Below are 17,527 nucleotides of genomic sequence, written 5' to 3'. Positions count from 1 at the left end.
CAGCACGATTTTGCACGTACAGACAGTAATTTTATACCGCACTATAATAGCGGTTTCTGACTGTCAGTTTAAGCGATTTAAAGTTGATTAAGATAAATAAGACTTTAACTCTTCAATACTGTAAAACTCGCACATTATTCTTGCTATTTATAAATAATTGCTAATGCTTCTGTTAAAGCCCGTGCAAGGTTGCAAAATTTTCGCAGAAATCGGTCTGGAACGACGAGAAAACACGAATTGGTGGTCGTGCCGTTTCAGACAGGGTTTGTCGGGCACGAATTTTAAATTGATTAGTTTTTAGAAAAAACAACAATATTATGTCAAATATCTGAGTCTGTTGTCGAAAAGCACAAGACATATATAAGGAAGTGTTAATTATGCCGACACACACAGGCTCATTAAAGTTATATTAAATCAGTTCAACTAGCCAAAATTATATTTTACACATACTTGAACATGTATATTATCAATATAAAACATTGCCTTAAATATAAAATGAGATTTGACAAAATTCAAAAGTACCCTATACTGTTATATTCATATTATGACTTTAATGAGCCTTTGTCATCAAGCCACTGTGGACACACATTCATCTATACTGACACAATGTTGAGTTTCAATTTCCGCTTTAAACATTTGCTGATTTGGTATAAATCCCATCGCGTACAAAAAAACGTAAGCATGTATTTTCATTTTGGTGTATTTAACCATATAAGAAAAGTACACAATATATTTCACGTAAAATAACAATTATAATATTAATAATTGATATTTTGTATAATAATTGAATTCACATCTAATTTATTTCTACTCGATTGTGAAAATATCTGAAAGCTCATATATGATTCACGAGTTGGCAAAAATCTCTACTTTGTCCTTTTCGATGGACTAAAGAACGCTCACATGGTTGGACTCAAGCCACGACCTCTTGGGTGAGAGGCGGAAAATAAATTATACACTAGACCGCTAGATCACTCTTATCCTGGTAGGGCTCAAACCTAGGTTTCGCACAAGATGTATGGTGTTTGTTAAGTACACATGTTCATTTGATGATGTCATGGTGGGATAATGAATTGTTAGTCTGGAAAATTTGGATGAAATTACCGGGTAGCTCGTTCATCTATAATTACAAATGTCATAACTCTTTGGTTAAGGATTACATATTTTCCTAAAAGTGATAGTCATTTTAAGGGGGAAGGAGGGGGTTGCCATAGGGTGTGGCATAACAACGCACCCTGCCCCTGTTTTGTAACCTATACATATACGGAGTATGGAAAGAATCCATACAAGAAATATGTTTTTATTGCAATAACAGCGAAAACACACATTTCTTCGGCGACGCCTTTAATGTTTCATATACACAAATACTAGTATTATTCTGGTATATTTTGAAAGGGTTTTAAGTACAGGCAAATAAAGAGAAAAGAATATAACAAACAAGCTTTATTGGCCTTAAAATGGTCATCTAGCTCATGTCACGTCAGATTTAAAACATACAAGCTATGTATAATGTAGTTTTGGTAATTTCTTTTCAGATTAGATATAAGGCAGCAAATCGCTTCCAACTGATACCAAAAGTACAAAGAGTCACCAGGTATCCTTTTAATTAGCTAATACCGGAGTAAAGGTAACACCTTATTAAAAACTTGGCTACGTCAATGAAAATATCTTGTAAAACTGTGTTTTTTCAAACCTCCTCAATAAGTCGCAACTGAGCAAAGTAAACCAAAGGCTAAATAGATATCACATTTCCTCCTTTAATAGAAGATTTATCAAGCCCACGAAACCTTTGCTAAAAAAAGCCATCAGTGTGCGTGTATCCGGGCGTTGTATCGATTAAATATGTAACACGATACTTAAATGTTACGAGACTCCTTTCTCTCCTTATGTAAGGTGAAACTGAAGATCATACAGCTATTTTTAGAACATTCAGGAGATGTATAAACGGTGCATTAACTAATCATTCAGTGACAAAATGGCGAAATTGAGAACAGACATCGGATTTTATGATTACCAATACCAAGATTTATATCAGCCTAAAGAGATTGGGCACTTCTCATTAGGTAGTGAGATTCAATTTAATAAAAGTCAGGTGAAATATTTCATCCCACCTTCAGATTACAATGATGTTGAATATGATTTGACAAAAGGATACGAAGAAATGACGGAATGGAAGGGAAGAAAGATCGATGACCTTCTGCAATGGATACGTAATGATGGGGACTCTTGTATCAATGGGCCAGTGGAACATGATCAAACAGATCCTAACATTCAAAGGTAAATATACGCTAAATTTACAATAGTTGAAATCATTTTTGAACTTAAAAAACTGAACGTATTGTGCTTTCGATCTCTTTTTTAATTCAGTATCTTTGACGAGCCATAATAATTGGTTGAATCATACATAAATATCTCTCGAATGAATGAAAACAAATCAACTCGAAATACAATACTTCCATGTGTTTTGAAAGGGCAGAAACCAGAACGGACAGTAAATGTTCATTTTCAAGTATTGTAAAGCTTACACAAATTCTGATAAGGAGTAGCTTAAAAAGTCCCGTGGAAGATGTGGGTGAAGTTAGCACCGCAGCACCGCAATACTACAGCTCCGCGGTAATATAACCGCAGCCACGGTGCTAGCACCGAGTCACCGGAATTTTATCAAAGTATATATATATATGTGATATTACAGTTAAGCACAGTAGTTACACCTCGTCATGGCATAGGTCACTGAACTGTGATTTTGGGAAGTCTGTGGAATGTTGGATGCATAATGTGAAAATAAGCCCCGTGGTATTCAACTATTTATAGCTGTGATACCTTTAAATGACAAAGGGGACCACTGAAACCAATGCCACAGTGAAGCCTAGGCCTCGACCTATGTTATTAAATCAATGACTGGGCAGAGATTTTAGGCAAGCTCTGAGTTCTTTTAATACTCATAGGCTAATACCCTAGGACATTTCCATCAAAATTTCAAAAGTTAATAGCGGTGATACCTAAAATATTAGAATGGGGACCACTGAAACCTATACCAGAGTGTAGCTTAGGCCTAAACCTAGGTCATGGCATAGATTAATGGACTGTGATTTAGGCAGTCTTTGAGCTTTTAATACTTATAGGCTAATACTCTAGAAATCATTCATCAAAATTACAATTTTAATAGCGGTAATACCTTCTAAACGAGAAAAGGGACCACTGAAACCTATACCACAGTGTAGCCTATGCCTTAACCCAGGTCATGGAATAGGTCTATGGACTACGATTTTAGGCAGGCTCTGTGTTTTTATACCTTTAGGTTTATACCCTAGGAATTATCCATAAAAAAACAAAAGTCAATAGCGGTGATACCTTAAAAATGAGAAAGGGGACCACTGAAACTATACCACAGTGTAGCCTAGGCCTAAATCTGGGTCATGGCATAGGTCACTGGGCTGCGATTTTAGGCAGGCTCTGATTTATTATACTTATAAGCTTATATACGAGAAAGTTTCCATTGACATTTCGAATGTTTATATGGGTGATACCTTAAAAATGATTAGGGGGACCACTGACAGCTAAACCACATGGAAGCCCAGACATTAATCTATGTCAATGCATAGGACACTGGACTGCGATTTTAGGCAGGCTCTATTTTGTATACCTATAGTCTTATACCCTAGGCATTTTCCGTCAGAATTACAAATGTTTATAGCTGTGGTTCCTTAACAACGAGAAAGGGGACCACTGCCTCCTTTTCCACAGTGTGGCTTAGGCCTTGTCATAGGTCATGCCATAATCACTGGTCTGCGATTTAGGCAGGTTGTGGGATTCTGGATGAATAAGTTGATGTATGCCCCGTGTTAATCAACTTTTTAAAGCGTTGATACTTTAAAATTGAGAAAGGGGACCACTGCCACCTATACCACAGTATAGCCTAGGCTTTAACGCAAACTGCATTTTTAGGCAGGCTGTATGTTTTTGATACTTTCTTGGCTAGTACTCAAGGCATTATCCAACAAAGTTCAACTATTTGTTTCGGTGATATCTTAAAAATGATAAATGGGTTCACTGTCGCTTACACCACAGTTCGGTTTAGGTCATGAACAGATTCATGGGATACTCACTAGTCTGCAATTTTAGCTAGTTTGTAAGATATTGGTTCATTTAAATGGACACTTGGGTCGTTCTTACATTATTTGAACAATTTATAGTGGTGGTAGCTTAAAAATGAGAGAGAGGACCACTGTCCCTATTCCACAGGACCTAGGCTAGCCTAGGGTTTAACCAAAGTCATGGCATTGGTCACTAGACTGCGAATTTAGTAAGGCTATATGATTCTTTTACTTTGAGGCTAATACCCTTAGCATTTACCATAACAATGTCAACAAGTCAATGTCGGTGATACCAATACAAATGAGAAAGGGGACCTCTTCCACCTTTACCACAGTTTAGCTTAGGCATTGTCCTAGGTCATAGCATAGGTCACTAGACTGCGCTTTAGATCAGTCTGTGAAATATCGGTTGAATAATGTGGGTGTAAGCTCCGTACAATTCAACTATTTATAGTGGGATACGATGAGGCCGAGGCTACACCCTTTAAGGTATCACCGGTACAAAAAATTAAAATTTTGACGGAAAGGGTATTAACCTATAAGTATCAACAATTCAGAGCCTGCCTAAAATCGCAGTCCAGTGACCTCTATCATGACCTACGGTTATGCCTAGGCTACACTATGGTATTAGCCTATGAATACCCCAAAACCAGAGCCTAGAATCAAAGCTAATTGACCGATGCCATGACCTAGAGTAATGCCTAGGTCACACTGTGGTATAGATTCAGTGGTCCCTTTTCTTATTTTTAAGGTTTAACCGCCGTTAACTTTTGAATTTTTAATGGAAAATTCAAAGGGTATAAGCCTATGAGTATTAAAAACCCAGAGCCTGCCTAAAAACTCAGCTCATTGACCTATGCCATGACCTAGGTTAAGGCCAAGGCAACACTGTGGTATACGTGTCAGTGGTCCCCTTTCTAATTTTTAAGGTGTCATTGCAACAAATAATTGAAAATTTAATCGAAAATTTCTAGGGTATTAGCCTATAAGTATCAACAACTCAGAGCCTGCCTAAAATTGCAGACCAGTGACCTATGATATGACCCAGTTTAGAGCCTAGGCTACTCTGTGGTATAGGTGTCAGTGGTTCCATTTCTCATTTTAAAGGTATCGCAGGCTGTATGTTTTTGATACTTTCTTGGCAAGTACTCAAGGCATTATCCAACAAAGTTCAACTATTTGTTTCGGTGATATCTTAAAAATGATAAATGGGTTCACTGTCGCTTACACCACAGTTCCGATTAGGTCATGATCAGAGTCATGGGATACTCACTAGTCTGCAATTTTAGCTAGTTTGTAAGATATTGGTTCATTTAAATGGACACTTGGGTCGTTCTTACATTATTTGAACAATTTATAGTGGTGGTAGCTTAAAAATGAGAGAGAGGACCACTGCCCCTATTCCACAGGACCTAGGCTAGCCTAGGGTTTAACCAAAGTCATGGCATTGGTCACTAGACTGCGAATTTAGTAAGGCTATATGATTCTTTTACTTTGAGGCTAATACCCTTAGCATTTACCATAACAATGTCAACAAGTCAATGTCGGTGATACCAATACAAATGAGAAAGGGGACCTCTTCCACCTTTACCACAGTTTAGCTTAGGCATTGTCCTAGGTCATAGCATAGGTCACTAGACTGCGCTTTAGATCAGTCTGTGAAATATCGGTTGAATAATGTGGGTGTAAGCTCCGTACAATTCAACTATTTATAGTGGGATACGATGAAGCCGAGGCTACACCCTTTAAGGTATCACCGGTACAAATAATTAAAATTTTGACGGAAAGGGTATTAACCTATAAGTATCAACAATTCAGAGCCTGCCTAAAATCGCAGTCCAGTGACCTCTATCATGACCTACGGTTATGCCTAGGCTACACTATGGTATTAGCCTATGAATACCCCAAAACCAGAGCCTAGAATCAAAGCTAATTGACCGATGCCATGACCTAGAGTAAGGCCTAGGTCACACTGTGGTATAGATTCAGTGGTCCCTTTTCTTATTTTTAAGGTTTAACCGCCGTTAACTTTTGAATTTTTAATGGAAAACTCAAAGGGTATAAGCCTATGAGTATTAAAAAACCCAGAGCCTGCCTAAAAACTCAGCTCATTGACCTATACCATGACCTAGGTTAAGGCCAAGGCAACACTGTGGTATACGTGTCAGTGGTCCCCTTTCTAATTTTTAAGGTGTCATTGCAACAAATAATTGAAAATTTAATCGAAAATTTCTAGGGTATTAGCCTATAAGTATCAACAACTCAGAGCCTGCCTAAAATTGCAGACCAGTGACCTATGATATGACCCAGTTTCGAGCCTAGGCTACTCTGTGGTATAGGTGTCAGTGGTTCCATTTCTCATTTTAAAGGTATCGCCGCTACAAGTAATTGAAAATTTGATGGACAGTTCCTAGGGTATTAGCCTATAAGTATCAACAACTCAGAGCCTGACTAAAGTCGCAGACCAGTGACCTCAGTCCCCTTTCTCGTTTTTAAGGGATCACCGCTATTAACTTTAGAAATTATGACGGAAATTCGTAGGGTATTAGCCCAAGAATATCAAAAACTCAGAGTTTGCCTAAAATCACTGTCCATAAACCTATGCCATGACCTAGGTCGAGGTGTAGGCTACACTGCGGTATAGTTTTTAGTGATCCCCTTTATTATTTTTAAGTTATCACCGCCAAAAAATGGGTTTTTGATGAAAATTTCTTAGGGTATTAGCCTATAAATACCAACGATCCAGAGCCTGCCTTAAACCGCAGTTCATCGACCTATGCCACGACCTAGGTTTATGCTTAGGCAACACTCTGCTATAGGTGTCAGTGGTCCCCTTTCTCATTTAGGTATCACCGCCAAAATTTGATTTTTGATGAAAATTTCTTAGGGTATTAGCCTATAAATATCAAAGACCCAGAGCCTGCCTTAAATCGCAGTCCATAGACTTATGCAATGACCTAGGATTAGGCCTAGGCTAGACATTGGTATAGGTTTAAGTGATCCCCTTTCTCATTTATAAGGTATCACCGCCAAAATTGGAATTGTTGACGAAAATAGGTTTAGACCTAGGCTACACTGTGGTATAGGTGTCAGCGGTCCCCTTTCTCTGTTTTAAGGTATCACAGCTATTTATGTTTATGCAAATTCGTAGGGTATTAGCCTATGAGTATCAAATACTCAGAGCCTGCCTAAAATCGGAGACCAGTGACCTCTGTCATGACCTTGGATTAGGCCTAGGCTACACTGTGGTATTGGTTTCACTGGTCCCCTTTGTCATTGTCAGCTATCACAGCTATAAATAGTTGAATATGACGGGGCTTTTTTCACCTTATACAACCGAAATTCCACAGACTGCCCAAAACGCAGTTCAGTGAACTATGCCATGATGAAGAGCAACTCCTTTGCTACACTTTAATATCACTTATATATATATATATATATATGCTTTGGTAAAATTCCGGTGACTCGTTGCTAGCACCGTGGCTGCGGTTATATCACCGCGGTGCTGCGGTGTTGCGGTGAGTCGGTGTTTACTTCAAGCACATCCTTGGAATTTGATTTTTTTATCGATTATGCGTAGTACTTATAATACAGGCCAATGAGCCGCTTGATGTATTGAAAACGTGGGTAATATTTCGATTTCAGGCGATTAGACGATAGTCGTTTAGTATGTTTTTACTGATGCATTTCTGTATTTATAAACACGTGTTAGCTTTTTGAAATCAATTTTAATCAAGGGCTTCCAGAACCGTCTTCGTATGCAGAAGGGGTTTGTTGAAATTGCTACTGTGTACCATGTACGCGAGAAATGACTGGAAGTTCGCCGTGACTCTTTACGGAGGCACATACTACCTGAATAAATGCAAAACCGACAAGGACAAAAAAAACCAAAGAAAACATGACGGAAGATGATAAAAAGATGTCTGCATGGGGCTCCAAGTTTGCGCAGTATCTCACCGCAAGTATGGCATAATACCACTAGGCAGTCTTAGATGAACAATCGAATACCCATTGTATTCGGTAGTGTAAAATCGCATACAATAACAAAGACAAAGATTGTTATGCCAAAAGGTCCTTTCCCAGGACATCATCTCGAGAAAAATTTAAAAATAACGATAAATCGTTGCAACCAAAATTGAATCATAATTTAACCACGTCTCAATCTCAATCTTTGTTAAAACAAGAATGTTCATTACAAAACAATCGGGACCGATAAATAGGATCGTCATTAAGGAGAATTTCAAGATATCAGATGTTTAGATATTTACTATTATTATTAAATATATATGTTAATATCTACAAAACATCCTCATTAGCAGAATTTTAATTATCATAAAGTATATTTAGTTATTTTAAAAGAATCTTGTACTGTTTCACAAAATATCAAAGTCAATCCGTTAAGGGATATTTTCTGTGTCATCTTGATATCATTATTTTGCATAATATGTGTGATTTATATCCAGCCAAATCAAAATGAACTCATAATTTTGTGTAAAATTTGTACAGATTTAAGTTCATTGAACTAACTATTAAGATTTTTAGGCAAAACGGGGTTTTAACGAATACGTGCCGTATACATGTATTCACATACCTTATTGATATGTAATGCAGGTTCCAGAGGATCTGTTCCAAATCCAGACCTGCCATTTAACCCCTGTGAAGGCTTCTATAGTGTTACGGAATCCAAGGTTGGCGCATACACACTAGGTAATTTTGTATTGTTTGACCGTCCGATTCTCTTTCTTCGTACGTGAAAATATGTTTTTCAATGACACTCGTTAAATAAAATACGATCTTACACTGAACAAAAACAGATATCCTCTATATATTTGAAAAATATGCGAATGTGTTTATTCTATATAAATTATTACTTGTCGTGTTATATTGCCTTTTGCCTTTTGCGCTAGACCAACTTGTGTTTTGTGGCTTGTGTAAAAAGATCCTCCTGTTGTAAAAACCTTTCCCAAGTAGGTAACATTATAAACGATTTCGATGGCGGTACTATCATTTGAAATTTATTATCCTCTTGGCAGTATCGATTCCTTTGACCCCTTGAAAATAAAGAGTATATTGTAAATCATTATTAAAAAGAAAAAACAACTTTTTGGCATTAACCCAGTCTACACTCTAGATGATTTTCGAATATTGCACCTTTGTCATTTTGAAGCTTAACCTTAGGCCTCACCAAATTAATAACTTGTTCATCGGATTTCCCGCACCTATTTCTTCAGAATAGCAAACAAATGTTTTTATTTTTTTATCACTTGCGCCCGCACCATCAAGAAAAAATGTGTTATTTTTTTACGAGCGCTAATTTGTTTAGTGGAATGTAGCCTTTTCCCTTATACATAAACGCGTTTTTCGATCGTAACAATTATCAAAATACGGGCTAGTGTTAATCATTCAGCCCCTCTGATCAGAGTCAATGACGTTAACACGGATCGCAATGAACGATAAAGACCCGGATGCAAGCGTCTAGATGATCGAGACTAATTACCGGCTACATGATAATAATTTCACTTTCTGATTCTTGAAAAAACGTGAACAAATGACAATTCTACCACCATTTAAAGTTTGATTCAATTTTGGACAAATGATTGTGTTTATTTGGCTTCCTCTAAAAGTAAACGAATTTATACTGGGCAAGAAGTGCTGAATTTCATCGTGAATGACAGTGATTATCCAAAATGAACTTGATTCGGACATGTCTGACCGGAGTTCGGATGAACGTTACAGAGAAAAGACAGTTTCCAATTGGTCATCTATACCTACTACACCTGTCCAGACATAGCCATGCAAATGGTATTTTGAAACAATCTTTTCAAAAAACTTGAAAACTGTTGTTTTGTGTTCTCTCATTTATTAAATAGTTTAAAGAAATACATTTGCTTGATCTCAAATAGCATTTGTTTGATCTCAAAACAAATATTTGTATATATTTATTTAGTAATGTTATCATTCATTCACTTGATGTTATCCTTGTACTATTTACAATATCATTGTTTAGTTAATAAGTGAATATAATGTGAGCAAATGTGAGTTTAATGACTATTTGTTCGTATACTTTGACTTCCGCGAAAACAAGTCTATATATCTTGAACGAAAGGTATTACAATATAGTAAAATGTTTTCTGTAAAATCAATAAATGTGCAGAATAATTGCTTATTATGGTTAATAAAATGAATTTATTAGTCCATGCAATGAAACATATTGCCCGTGGAATGATGCTTAACATAATAATACCTTTAAATATCCGAGATGCTAAATTTATTTAAAAGTTTTAACAAGAAAGGTGAACGTTCAGTCTTCCCATTGATAAGATATTTCTTCAACATTAAATGTGTCCATGGCTATATTTTGGGGGTGTTTGCCGAGTACTGAATTATTTCAATAACTCCGCGCGAACTGCACCGCTTTCTGGATGTCATCGGCGTTCTTTACCACGGCGATCAAATTTGGGTATCTGTGTACATGAATATATGCATAGTAGTAACTTAGGCGAGAGCACAGATAAAGTTTTGCATTTTTACATGTCGCTGTCTTAAGATTTTTAGTATTTTGTTTAATTTCACAAAATTCGATTTTTTAACGCTAGACTTATATATCCTTCTAGTTTCAATCATTAATTGTTTGTTTTCAAGAGACTTATTTCTTCTAAACGCATCCAGTGCCTTATAAAAGTATTTCTATCGTCAGTACAAATAGTGTTTTACATCAAAGCATTTTGTTAACTTACGTGTTATGGTTCGACTTTCTTGAAGATAAAGTTGCAAATATTATCAATACCTAAAAGGAAATTATATAAATTTCTGACAATATAATTTGGTGAAGACGCATTTTCTACATCATTTTCAAGGTGTCTCAATACTGCTTTAAATTGCTCGCTATTAAGCAATTGCGTATAAAGATAATTCATTTCCAAATTAAATATATACAAACTTATTTTTTTTTTATTTTAATCATTATCACAATCATTTTTCTTCTTTTTCATCTTCTTCTTCTTCTTCTTCTTCTTCTTCTTCTTCTTCTTCTTCTTCTTCTTCTTCTTCTTCTTCTTCTTCTTCTTCTTCTTATTTTTATTATTATCATTATTTTTATTATTATTATTATTTTATTACTATTAGTACCGCAACCGTCATGAAATAACTATATCGTTCCAGTATTCAGTAGCAAGGTCGATGCTGTTAGTCAAGAGAGTCCAGATGGTACAGATGGGCCTAGTGTGGAACGTTATGTTGAGTTCAAAACCACCACACATGCATCATTGGAGAAGCGCAATTTTAAAAGGTGTTACAGGCATGACTTTTGTTAACTGTTACAATAGACATGTGTTATTTTACCTAATATCTGTATTTTGTCTAAAGCTTTTTGTGTCCCAGTCATGGCTTAATTGAAACGTTTCAATTATAAAATGCCTTGCATTGGCAATATTCTAAATAGTTCACGTAAGTAAATCAATTCATGATTAAATGGAAATTTGGCTGTTATTTTTGACACTAAAAGGAAATTTGGCAATTGTAATCTGCTAAATGGATTTGGAGTAGTCAAAGCTTTCCTAAATGATTATATGGGAATCTGTCCGACTCGTCTAATGGCGGAGAGATGAGTCTGAACACTTAATTACTGAAAGATCCGGAAGGATCAGAACAAATAACAATATTCAACTGAACGAAGAGCGGGACGACATTATGCGAAGGATTATAATCACACAAATTATTGGATTGGCAAGGGTTGTTTATGTTTTTTAATATTCAACTGATGTCAATTGCAATATCAAATGTTGGACATCAAAATGCTAAACATACACACTGTATTTTTTTTTCGAGCGTATGGCGTTGTGTGTTTCGTTTGTTTCTTTAGCTGTATATCGTCTCAATAGTTCCCATTGATTTACAAACAGGTTCAAGCTCTTAAAGTTGCGCACACATCGCGTTCCTGTGGGCTCCAGGTCCATGCTGCTGAAGTGGTGGACACAGAGTGTTCTTATGGGCCCGTCTTTGTAGTTCCAATTGCTTTACAAACAGGTAAAAGCTCCTGTAGTGGTGGACAGAGAGAGTCCTTGTGGGTCCGTCTTTATATATAGTTTCCATTTTATTATTTACAGGTAGAAGCTCCTGTCGTGGTGGACACAGCGTGTTCTTGTGAGTCCGTCTCTATAGTTTCCATCGTATTATTTACAGGTCCTGAAGTGAATACACCAATTGTTTTTGGAGATGTTGGTTTCTTAAGTTTTATTTGTATTATTTACAGGTTTAAACTCCTGAAATGGTGGGCACAGAGTGTTCTTATTGGTGTTTCTGAGATCGTTTGTGGGCTACGTGATGATAATGGTATTGTTTCAGTGCTAAGAACATTCCCCACCGAAAATATACCAATCATAGCCGCCAACGTAAGCCATTTTTTAATCTTATAATACATTATTAAAGTGATGCATTTATTCAACAATTGTTGCTGAGAGATTGCCATACTAAATGTGAACGAGCTAATTTCGTTAATAATAAGCCAATGATATGTTTGCGTTTGGTAAATATTTTGCCGTATTAAGTGAGGTAAAGTTATTTACATTTTAATGATTTTAAAGACTGGATTATTAACTTTGTTGAAATTGAGTTATTTAATTTATTGAAAAGCAACTGTTACCAAAAGTTGCAAATCGAAGCGTAAAAGTATCCGGACGGGTCAGGACGGTAAAACAAACGTTTTGTTCACATTTCAAACACATTTACTTTTCGATGTATGACCCTTTAAAACGTTACCAATTGAAAACTGACTGACGCCTTGTAGTTGTACAGTAGGTTCAATAAATTCAATGGAGAATTGTAGGTAGAAACGTTTAGCAACGATATTGAAGAATAGAAAATACCGTTTTAGAAATATTTTTTCTTATGCAGTGGCGATTTGGTAAAACATACATAGACTGTGTATTCAGATGCCAAATATATAAGGCGTAGCTTAAGACTGTTTTCTATTATGTGCCATAACCGTCTCGCACTTAACCTGCGATATGAAGCTATGAGTACAAACTTAAACCACTGCACAAAGTAAAATTCAAACAGTTTCTTGTTTATAGTATGATAGTAGCACTTGGAATTTTAAGAACAAAACAAGACAATATTAAATTAAAATTAAATCGAGATACATAAGAAAATGTTATCGCGATATGGCAACATAAGTAACAAATGACAAATGGGCGTGTCCCTGTCGTTTCTGTCCTTGACATGCTGAATGTCTTTTGACATGGAGGATGTTAGGTCTTGGACCTTGTACCTCTATAAAAATATCATCATTTTATGTTTGGCAATTCGGTGTGTCCCTTTAGTTTCCATTGCATTGATAAACATTAACAACCCTTAACCTGTATAAGTTATAGAATAAACGTATTGATGTTGTGTTAGTGTTGGTGCCGTCGTGCAGAGACTGTTGTAATGACAAATAGACGTTTAACTATTTAATGATGGATGGGATATATAACGCATGTATATTTGATGTTTTAAAGTTAAAGCATTGAAGCATCAAACACATCTTAGCATAGAACAAGGTACGGCTAAATGAACAGATGTGTGAATTAAAGGATTCGAAAGTAAACAACAAACGTACCTACCCATCCTACAAAAGTTGGTGCATTGGTCCGACTCGATAGACGTTGAATAAATGATTTTCAATGGCCCAAACAAACTTGCAAACACCAAGTATATGTTAACTTTTACTACTGACAATTGTTCAAAAAGAAAGGCTCGGCATAAAAATAGACCGACAAAAATATAATCTATGAAACTATTTTTTTGTGCATTCTTCATAATCGATCCAAGTGAAATTAATGAAAAGAAAATTTGAAATATCCATTTGGTTTGCACTTTTCGTAGATCGCCAAAATTGAACTCAATCATATATAACAAGTGCAAAGTGATCGAAACGAATTCATTTAATAAGTTATGAATGTTAATTGTAAATGATTAAGCGTTCAACTTATTGTAGGTCGATTTTATTGGCTGAAAATGTAGTTTATAATCTGTATTTCCGAACGTACAGCCTCCCCCAGATCCCTGGATGACCAATGTTTGTTGGAACTTCCTGGACCATCTTCTTGGATTCATCAAATCTAATGTGACGGAAGATGATAAAGGGTTTGTTTTATAAAATAACTTTTTAAAAAGGTTGTTTTCTCTCACATTGAAATTTATCAGCTTTGTAAAATATACCAATTATTAAATAAGGACACTTAATGTAAACCTTTGTTTTGGAATTAATCTACAACCCCAAAAATGAAGGTTCCTAAACCCAATTCACCCAATTAATCGAACAATGTTAGTATTCAGCACAATGAAATGATTAAGCATACTTACACGTTTTTGTATTTTAAACCAGGGTCGTTCACGTCCAGGAATTTTCAGACGGTCGTGTGACATGTAAACGTCAAACGGAAGACGAATACAAATTCCTACCGAGCTGGTATACTGACAACGAGCCTCGATAATATTGACGTTTTCATCTGAACCAGATCAAACCGATTGGCTGCAAAGTGATTGTGTTTTATCAAGACAGCTGAGCAATTGCGATTTCTTACACTATGTTATAAACTGCAACAAACTGTTTAAACTGTTTCTTGTTACACCGTTCCTGTATGTTCATACCACACGTCTCTTGTTAAACCGGAAATCATTAACTAGCATTTATTTCTAAATATTTGATAACTCCTCCTTTGATCCTCTTTGGTATGCTCCCTTTTAAAGAAGCAATCAATTCATGGTCCAAAGTAACCTAGAATTTCATAACCTACTGCTCCATGGCATCAGTGCTTGGCATGTTTATTCCTGCTTACATTAATTCAATTCCTAAAAGATTTCTATAGGACTGTAGCGTGGTCACAACGTATATGTCAGCCTATCTTCCGTTAACCACGATTGTAAATACATGCCAGGTTCAACAGAAAACCACTCACTGGTCAAAGAACACAGTACTAAAGCTCCCAGTACCAAATCCTAAAACACACATGAAGGTCAAGGCTGCTTTTTAGACGCCGGTATAGAGGGGTAGTCTCATCCTTGGTCCAAATATCAAGTCTTTGGAATTCATTCAGCTATTTAGAGCTGCTGTCAGAGAATACCACAGTGTTCCAATCATTGTATCAGTCAAATATCCTCTGTATCTGTTCTGGTTTCATAATGGGTGATGGCGTTGTTGCTTTCTTCTCGTTGGAAACAAACACAGCCTCTCGTGAATCATTTATGCTCTTATAATGCGTATACTTTATCTGTTTTGAACGCTTAAATAAACCGCAGCTGTCATTACTTTCAAAGCCTTAACTACATCTTACTTACAGGATAGGTGAATGCCAGTAGTATAAGAACTTGAACGTGGTTTAAATTATTCCATCGTTTATTTTTCAGTTCATAAAAATACAACTTTTTTTTCTCAGTTGCACTTATTTTGATCCTAGCGCCAAGTATTGTCCGCTCTAGTGAAACAAAGATGGAGATCACTCTTAAAGAATATTGAAGAGTTACCTTCCCTGCCATTAACTGATATTCGATTTGGCTGGAATGCTTTATTGATTTGATGACTTGAACGGACATACTGTAAACTGCCATAAGGGTCGTAAGATCTAAACTTCACATACAATTACATATTCAAGAAGAATGTCTGCTTCGTAAAGTGGTATATATTCTAGGAAATTTAATCGGCTAAACTTCTGGACCTGTTTTCAATATGTAAAACACGCCATAATTGTGTTATTTGTGTTTGAATTTGTAACAGCTTGTGTTTTTTCGTGTGTGGTTTTTTGTTTTCATTTTTTTGTCAGCTTTTGTGATGGGTTATATTTATGCAGGTAGATTTGCTTTGAATAATAAACCACACCACCTAGCTAGATCCAAATATTTAATTGGTACATAGGTTAAAATGACTTTGTAAGAAATGCAATTTTACTATTAATATGGCTTTGTATTTTATATGCCCTTGCTTAAAACACCGTTTGTATATTTTTTGGAGTTCGTATATAAATATATATAAAAGTTTTAAGAGAACATAGCGTGTTTTTTTTCTTTACATATTTGTACATATTTAATTGTATACCATAACATTTAATATGTGCTGTACCGGTATGACTAATGAATAATACGATAGGTGAAGGTAATTCATTTATAATAATTGTCATAAAACTTACGACATGTGTTTACCCAAAATATGTTGTATATCATGAATCAGGGTTCATTGTAAACGAAACAAACAAAGCACATAGGCTATAGTAGAATATTAACTGGTGCAATAGTGTCCACTTCACTGATATCTCGTAGTGCACACGGCCACTCAATCACTAAATCAGGCAAAAACTATGGCCAAATGAAAGATAAGGAAATATGGACTCAAATTTACATTCATAAATGAGTTGGTGTTCCAATTGGAGTGATCAAGAGTCTGGATAGAGTCCTTAAGCCCATTGTACAGACTTGTTAAAGGATCTGTTAATGAAATAAGTCTATAATTTATAGATGATACAATGTCGCCCAGAACTTCGACGAAGTGATTCCCAAGTATTTATTTTGAACGTGAGCATGTGAACCGTTTGATAACTATACTTAGAGAGTTTTTTTTAAATATATCAACGATGATAAAACCACAAGATACTATCTACGTGTCAATAGTTGATGTTCGTCAGAATATTTTAGTACGGGCATTGCACCTCATCAAGGGAGACAATCTGCAAATTCTCCCACATTTACACCTGTTATTATCGAAACAAATGACCTTGAACAATGGATACAATATTTTAAATGACCATCGGACAATAGTTCCTTTCCGTTGTTCTTTAACCAAAACATAGTGCAGTAAAACAAAATCGAGAAAAACTGCATTTTGGTCAGAAACTTTCGGTTGACCATTTTTGACAGCCAATTAAACTTTTAACATATGTAAAAATCACCTTCCAATCATAATTGGGGATGTGTTATAGGTATAAGTATGTTTTGCAATATTACTTTGCTCCATATGTAAATATTATATACGTAAAACGGATATTATATTGGTGTTTATCATCTATAAACACGAACATCTTGGTAATTAGTCTTGTAATTGTTTTGTTTGTTTTCTCCCAAATCCAATTTTCAACATCACTTCCTTTAGAACCGTTCCGATTTTTCCATTACATTGAAGTTTCTATGGAGCTGAACGCTTTTTTTAAATCCATCTGAGTAGTTTCTTTAATAAAAATAACAGTTAGATAATTCTTACTACATATGACCTTTTCATTGAACCGATTAGGTTTCTCTTGATCATACTGCAGCCTGCGTGCGATGGAATGCTACAAAGCAATCACATTTCAAAAATATTTAAAAAGAACTTCAGATATTTTAGAGAATCGGTCCAAAACATATCAGAAAATTAATAAACATCTTATAAATAGGAAAACAGAAGAAGAAAAAAGAAATCGATGGAT

At 35.6% G+C, this 17,527-nt stretch overlaps 1 protein-coding gene across 1 annotated transcript; it reads left to right on the top strand.

Annotated features, from left to right (window-relative positions):
- The first annotated feature begins 1,926 nt into the window (after positions 1–1,926).
- LOC128212060 (decapping and exoribonuclease protein-like) lies at positions 1,927–16,118 on the top strand. The gene is made up of 7 exons (XM_052917302.1): positions 1,927–2,277; positions 7,832–8,056; positions 8,706–8,801; positions 11,256–11,382; positions 12,346–12,484; positions 14,125–14,219; positions 14,461–16,118. Exons 2-7 carry the CDS (start codon positions 7,993–7,995, stop codon positions 14,567–14,569), a joined length of 630 nt encoding a protein of 209 aa, XP_052773262.1. The 5' UTR covers positions 1,927–2,277; positions 7,832–7,992; the 3' UTR covers positions 14,570–16,118.
- The last annotated feature ends 1,409 nt before the right edge of the window (positions 16,119–17,527 follow it).

The sequence above is a fragment of the Mya arenaria genome, chromosome 12 (assembly GCF_026914265.1).
Source record: "Mya arenaria isolate MELC-2E11 chromosome 12, ASM2691426v1".
Classification (NCBI taxonomy): Eukaryota; Metazoa; Mollusca; class Bivalvia; order Myida; family Myidae; genus Mya; species Mya arenaria.
Note: the sequence above shows the minus strand (reverse complement) of the source record. Positions and strands in the feature narration are given on the sequence as shown.